This window comes from Tachysurus fulvidraco, chromosome 11 (assembly GCF_022655615.1).
Source record: "Tachysurus fulvidraco isolate hzauxx_2018 chromosome 11, HZAU_PFXX_2.0, whole genome shotgun sequence".
Taxonomy (NCBI): Eukaryota; Metazoa; Chordata; class Actinopteri; order Siluriformes; family Bagridae; genus Tachysurus; species Tachysurus fulvidraco.
This window is the reverse complement of record NC_062528.1, coordinates 14,848,071-14,855,426: the sequence shown is the minus strand read 5'-3', so window position 1 is coordinate 14,855,426 and position 7,356 is coordinate 14,848,071. Positions and strand designations below refer to the sequence as shown.

The 7,356-nt window shown below is 40.6% G+C and overlaps 1 protein-coding gene across 2 annotated transcripts; it reads left to right on the top strand.

Moving 5' to 3' along the window:
- tmem160 (transmembrane protein 160) lies at nucleotides 1–6,900 on the top strand. Of its 2 annotated transcripts, XM_027148139.2 has the most exons (5): nucleotides 1–260; nucleotides 402–416; nucleotides 3,309–3,333; nucleotides 4,254–4,346; nucleotides 4,806–6,900. In XM_027148139.2, the coding sequence occupies exons 1-5, from the start codon at nucleotides 54–56 to the stop codon at nucleotides 5,105–5,107; spliced, it is 642 nt and encodes a 213-aa protein (XP_027003940.1). In that variant the 5' UTR covers nucleotides 1–53; the 3' UTR covers nucleotides 5,108–6,900. The 2 variants fall into 2 exon arrangements, with proteins under 2 accessions (XP_027003940.1, XP_027003941.1); XM_027148140.2 differs by lacking the exon at nucleotides 402–416 and having other exon boundaries at nucleotides 5–260.
- Nucleotides 6,901–7,356: the final 456 nt, after the last annotated feature.

Below are 7,356 nucleotides of genomic sequence, written 5' to 3'. Positions count from 1 at the left end.
CGTTGGAAGGCGAAAAGGTCAGAGGTGAAAGAAAGGTGTTGTTGTGGTCAGTCATGGCGTCTCTGAGCTGGTGGTTGTGCGGACGTTTGTATCGCAGCGTGTCTCCGCTGTGCAGCAGGATGATGACGGTCACCGGACCGCGGTGTATGATGAGTCCCGGGCGGCGGATCCACCGAGCACCGAGTCGCTGGATGACGGAGAAAGGAGTTTGGGGAAAAACACAACAACAAGTGACCGAGCTAGACAAGGCGGATGCGCTGGTAATATACAGCGTTATATAAATACACTGCATTAATATACGTCCGCTTTCACATGTAGTAACATTACAGTAATATAACGGCTTATCTGTTTGTCCCACATTCATATCTAATAGTGTTTACTTAAAACCTTTTGGTTTCTAGGGTCCGTGTGTCTCAGTAAGTAGCCTTAAATACATAAAGTACATCTGTGTGACCTGGTGTACACAGTGCAGCACAAGACAGACAAGACAGTGCAGCACAAGACAGACAAGACAGTGCAGCACAAGACAGACAAGACAGTGCAGCACAAGACAGACAAGACAGTGCAGCACAAGACAGACAAGACAGTGCAGCACAAGACAGCCAAGACAGTGCAGCACAAGACAGCCAAGACAGTGCAGCACAAGACAGACAAGACAGTGCAGCACAAGACAGACAAGACAGTGCAGCACAAGACAGTGCAGCACAAGACAGTGCAGCACAAGACAGTGCAGCACAAGACAGTGCAGCACAAGACAGTGCAGCACAAGACAGTGCAGCACAAGACAGTGCAGCACAAGACAGTGCAGCACAAGACAGTGCAGCACAAGACAGTGCAGCACAAGACAGTGCAGCACAAGACAGTGCAGCACAAGACAGACAAGACAGTGCAGCACAAGACAGACAAGACAGTGCAGCACAAGACGGACAAGACAGTGCAGCACAAGACAGACAAGACAGTGCAGCACAAGACAGACAAGACAGTGCAGCACAAGACGGACAAGACAGTGCAGCACAAGACGGACAAGACAGTGCAGCACAAGACAGACAAGACAGTGCAGCACAAGACAGACAAGACAGTGCAGCACAAGACGGACAAGACAGTGCAGCACAAGACGGACAAGACAGTGCAGCACAAGACAGACAAGACAGTGCAGCACAAGACGGACAAGACAGTGCAGCACAAGACGGACAAGACAGTGCAGCACAAGACAGACAAGACAGTGCAGCACAAGACAGACAAGACAGTGCAGCACAAGACAGACAAGACAGTGCAGCACAAGACAGTGCAGCACAAGACGGACAAGACAGTGCAGCACAAGACAGACAAGACAGTGCAGCACAAGACAGCCAAGACAGTGCAGCACAAGACAGCCAAGACAGTGCAGCACAAGACGGACAAGACAGTGCAGCACAAGACGGACAAGACAGTGCAGCACAAGACGGACAAGACAGTGCAGCACAAGACGGACAAGACAGTGCAGCACAAGACGGACAAGACAGTGCAGCACAAGACGGACAAGACAGTGCAGCACAAGACGGACAAGACAGTGCAGCACAAGACGGACAAGACAGTGCAGCACAAGACGGACAAGACAGTGCAGCACAAGACAGTGCAGCACAAGACGGACAAGACAGTGCAGGACAAGACGGACAAGACAGTGCAGGACAAGACAGACAAGACAGTGAAGGACAAGACAGTAAAATTCAGTGCAGGACAAAAGACAGAAAAATTCAGTGCAGGACAAAAGACAGAAAGGCGGTGCAGGACGAAAGACGGTGCAGGACGAAAGACAGGAAGACAGTGCAGGACAAAAGACAGGAAGACAGTGCAGGACAAAAGACAGGAAGACAGTGCAGGACAAAAGACAGGAAGACCATGCAAGACAAAATACAGGATGACAGTGCAGGACAAAATACAGGAAGACAGTGCAGGACAAAAGACAACAAGACAGAAAGACAGTGCAGAAGAAAATACATTGCAGGACAAAAGACAGTTCAGGACAAAATACAGAAAGATAGTGCAGGACAAAAGACAGTGCAGGACAAAATACAGAAAGACAGTGCAGTACAAAAAAATGCAAGAGAATACACACAAGACAATACACAAAAACATTGCTGGGCCGCTGACTCTTAGATGCTCAGTTGTATACAATGAGGTAAAAATTTAAGTCACTGTCTGCAAAATCCTGAAAATGTAGCAGGGTTCTGATTCATTCACTTGATTCAGGGTGGATGCATTGTGGAGTTTATCCACTGAATATTACTGCAGTCCATCACAGGGCACTGTATTCACCCCTAAAGTCACATTGCTGTAGGACATCCACCCACTGACATGTTTCTGTAAGGAACCGGAGAACCCAATGAAGACTTCATGGACACTGAGATAACATGAGAAATTCTACACGTACTGTAACCTGAGATTCAGATCAAAACAAGAAGCCTTGATCTGTCAGGTGGAAACACACCCTGCTGTGCCACCATCCGGAGTCAAATTTATGCATATATTACATTTGAGATTTGTGGGAATAGAAGCTGGTAAAAAAATACAGTACTCAGTAATGAAGACTATAGACAAATGGGGAGAAATTATGTTCAGTGATGTTCTCTAGCATCTTTATAATGTGGAGTGAAATTAGAACCTCATCTATCAAAACAGATTACAGTTTATGAATGAAGGAATAAAAGGATAAAAAATATCCGACGAACAAATATGACTTGCATTGTAAGTAAGTCAACATGCAGCACACAGCTCATAGGTTTGCTTGTTGTTTTTTTATTACTGAAATGTATGCACGAGTACAGAATTTATTGTACTTAGCATTTAAAAGGTTTATAAACATGGCATTGGTAAAGTGGGTGAAGTGTAAAGTACAGGTGAGTAATCGTGTCAATTGTTATTAGTTATTATTTATCATGTTATTACTTGTTATTTGCATATTCAATAGTAATGCTTTTATAAATCATATCGTATAAGATTTCTTACTCAAAGTGATTTCTAAAAGCATCGTTCAAACCGGAAATATTAAGAACACACACGCATATAGATTTCCGGCTTTGATGAGTGACCGCTGAAAGTACTGTAGGATATCGTGTGTTTGTTTTCATTAAGTTTCGTTAAGATCGGTTTTATACTTTAGATACAGAAAGCTACACATCAGCACTATTTTATGTGTCTGTCCTGTAGTGTAGTGTATTATATTGTCATTGTTTGCACTTACACTTCAATAAGATGCTCATCATTTATACCTGCATTGGCCCTGTCTTATGTTCTGTTTTTCTTTTTTTTGTTATGATTTTTTTTCACAGATACTGAGGAAGTCACATGAAACTGGTGAGTGAACCTGTCTAACATGAGCACTTGGCAGTCTCATAACCAGCGTTGTTTTAACAATACAGTTTGTATTCTTTAAAAGAGTTTCAATAAAATGAAGATTCTTAATTTTTTTTTTTTTTTTTTTTTTTTTTTTTTTAAATAAATCTAGTAGACATTTCTAGTAGTGGGCTGTGGGGGCTCAAGTGGTTAAGGGTCTGGGTTGTTGATCAGAGGATCAGGGTTCAAGCCTCAGTGCTGCCACTGTTGGGCCCTTGAGAAAGGCCCCTAACTCTCTCTGCTCCAGCGGTGCTGTATCATGGCACTGACCTTGTGCTCTGACCCCAACCTCCAAAGATATGTGAAGAAAGAATTTCACTGCACTGTAATGCATATGTGACAAAAATAAAGGCTTCTATTCTGTTCATTCGGATATGCACCAAATTCTGTCATGTACAGATTCCTCCCATGTCCTGAAATGGGTTCCTATTTATTTGAACCCACTTTACACCGACTGGCTCAGCATTTATTTACTGGCTTAATAATTGGAGTCTTTGGTGCTGTTGGTGTTTTGCCCGCTGTTAGAAATAATCCTACAAGTTTTCTATACCTCAGGAAAAATAGAGATTCTCAGTAATGGCATGTTACTGGATTGGATTTGGATAGTTACAAACATCTTGGTAATTAGGTCCATTTACAAACCATTTACATTTACAGCAAAACCGCAACAAAAACAAGAGTTAATTAGCAATCGATCTCAAGTATGTTGAGCAGAACACATTTGTTTCAAGTCATGGTTATTAATAATAATAATAATAATAGCAGCTCAATTTTATGAGACTGAATAAACCTAGCTGTGTTTTTTTTTTTTGTCTCACCTTAAAAAGTAGTCTTGGAATCGTATGTATGAAGTGCATTTAAAAGTTTGGGTTTTATTTCAGGATTTCTGTCCTGGTTCCGAAACGGTTTGCTTGCTACCGGGATCGGAGTTATTGCCTTTGTGCAGAGTGACGTAGGAAGAGAAGCAGGATATGGTACGACTTATTACTTCTCCTATTCATCTTATTTCCCTTTCTTTCCTACTACTGACCTTGTTTTCTCTCTGTTAAGTTTAATAAGACAAAAAAAAAATCAGCTTGTCATGCTATTGGGGAATTGAAAAGCCTTCTTCTAGGGCATAAGAGGAAAGACTTGCAGAGTATTACAAAGCGCTGACACTGGAAATTTATTCCATGAATGTTAAATAAACATCTCCTTGGAGAAAGCCTCGGCCGTATCAACACTTATTATTTTCTTTGTTAAATCTCAGTGACGCGTGGTGGATGTTAATTTGAGTCTGTCACACAGTAGATGTAAATATTTAAGAATTCGACATGGCTGGATACTTAAGATTCGTATTGAATTGTTATTATATTGCATAACTTGCGTCAAAAATAAAGAAAAACTATATTAATATTTTGTATTTGTATTATATCATTTTTTTTATTTTAAAGCTTTTTTCATCCTGGGCGGAGTGTGTGTGTCGTTCGGCGGAGGATCCTACATAGCCAGTTTGTTGTCGCTGAGGAGAATCATGCTGCTCTCTCTGCCTTCCGTGCTGCTTCACACCGCCGTGGTGTCCAGCTCTGCCCTCTTCTGGCTGTGTGCCGTCTCTCTCTACATCGGCCGCCTGGAAGTAGAAATTATCCATGACGAGGACGAGGAGGAGGAAGGTGGTAACGATGGAGGCGATTGTGCAGAATGTAAGGCTCGGCGAGACCGGCGCCACATGAATGAGAGAGGCCAAGAGAAGTAATGAAGACACTCCTACAGTACTCCCTGGAGTTCTGCATTAGGATCCGAGCTCTGATCCTGTCAGTAAATATTGAAAGATGAAACATACCTTAAGTTTCAGTAGAGTCTGTTTTAATGTTGAGGAGAACATGGACGTTTGTGGTTATACTATAAACTGGTCTTTGTCCTGGTGTGAGTTTACAAGGAACAAGGTCATGAGTATTCTTTTCTTTGCAATATAGATAAATCAGTGTGTATGTGTGCGTGTGTATATACATATTCTAAGGTGTTTTATATCTATGTGAAGCACTTAAAACTTATAACTTAAAGGAATATTCAATAATTTCATTGTGGTTCCAGTTTCTAAGGCAGGTGCATTGTTATTGTTGCTTAATTGATTTAAAAAAAAACAACAACAACCTTAAAGGAGCAGTTTGTCATTTTTAGAGAACTCTACTGGCTGATTTGGATATTGCAGCTGCTGTGAAGCACAGACACAGACTTCCCGCTCCCGTCTGCCTGACCTGTCGGTTCCCTTTTAAGGAATATGTGCAGCGCAGTAGTGATGTCTGTCACGAGTCAGAGCTAATATCTGGGCTGGAAAAAAATGTAGACCGAAGCATGAAGTGATGAAACTGTCGCATGCTAACATGTAGAGAAGCACTTAAAATTACATACAGCAACTTTAAAAGAACTTGACATTCAAGACATCGGCATGACTTCCACAAGTTTTGAAGTGGGCTGTAAAAGTTTAGTGATATCTACATAATAGAATAAATTATAAAATCACACAAAATATTTCTCAATCAGTGACAAAGGATTTACACATAATTAAGAAGCACTGGTGATACTTAACTTTTATTATTTGCTTTGGTTTACACTGTTATGGAAAAAAGGGTAAATCTGGAGTCCTTAAAGTCCTTTTTCAAACTCATATGTTTTCTATAGAAGCCTTCTTCAGAGTGTTTTCCTTTTACAGACACTTCTATGTAGAACATGTAACTATAAAAAAAACCTTTAGGGACAATTGTTTTCTAAGAGTGTAGTTTGTAAAGTGCGTCTAATGGCTGCCTGCTTTAGTCTGTAGAGTTTCTGTTGTTGCTTTTATGGGCTTTGACTTTAATAATAAAACATTATCCCTTCCATAGTCAGCTACTTTGCAGCTATACTATATGTCCAAAAGTTTGTGGACACCCCACCAGCGTATCCATGTTTGATTCTTCTTCAAACTGCTGCCAGAAATTTGGAAGCACACAATTATATAGGATGTTTTTGTATGCTGTAATATTAACATTTTTCTTAACTTAAACTAAGAGGCGCTATCATGTTCCATCATGACAGTGCGTCTGTGCACAAAGTGAGCTCCATGAGGACGTAGTTTGCCAAGGTTGGAATAGAAGAACTTGAGTCTGTGTAATGCACAGAGCCTTGAACTCAACCCCCCCTGAACGTTTTTGAGATTAAGTCTGACGCCGAACACCCCAGACGTCCTCAACTGACATCAGTGCCTAAACTCATTAATGCTCTTGTGGCTGAAAGATCACAAATCCCCACAAATCTAGTTAAATCCTTCCTAGACTAGTAGAGGGTATTAGAGGAGGGAAAGAAATGGAAACAAATCTGCAATAGGAAAAAAAATAAAGAAAAGCACATATGGTGTGATGGTGAGATGTCCACAAACCTTTGGCCATATAGTGTACATATATTCTGGGAAACAATCACAAGTTATAAAAAAAAATTGCTGTATGACCAAAATGGTGTTTTTAAGCTTGTAATATCTCAAAGTTAAGAAAACAATTAAACAGTTTTCCAGAAGTGATTTGGAAATGTTTGTATTCAGGATTGTTTACAAGCTTGCTGAGATCTTTTAGTTCTGCATGTCAGGTGAAGCCCCGGTTTAACAAGCTGGAAGAGAGAAATAGAGTCAGTCTGCTTAAAGATTATATAAAGTAAACTAAAACTAAAGTAACACGATCAAGTTGTTGTTTAGCTACATGCCACAGTGAGACTGAGTCTAATCTTAGTTTTACTCTGTAATCCGATACCAGCTGTCAAGTTGTCTGTGATGCCCCTGTGCTCTCACTGCATCCAAATTCAATTCAATTCAAGTCAAGTTTATTTGTATAGCGCTTTCTACAATAGACATTGTCTCAAAGCAGCTTTACAGAACATAAACATAGAGCAGATGGTAAACATAATTAATGATAAAGGAAATAACGAATAATAAAAGAAATAAGAATTAACAGAATAAAAATTCTAGATTATTATTAG

Coding starts and splice junctions, on each gene's coding strand:
- tmem160 (XM_027148139.2), top strand. CDS start 54: ATGGCGTCTCTGAGCTGGTGGTTGTGCGGACGTTTGTATCGCAGCGTG. Junction 3,334..4,253: donor GAGGAAGTCACATGAAACTG/GTGAGTGAACCT, acceptor GTTTTATTTCAG/GATTTCTGTCCTGGTTCCGA. Junction 4,347..4,805: donor AGGAAGAGAAGCAGGATATG/GTACGACTTATT, acceptor TTTATTTTAAAG/CTTTTTTCATCCTGGGCGGA.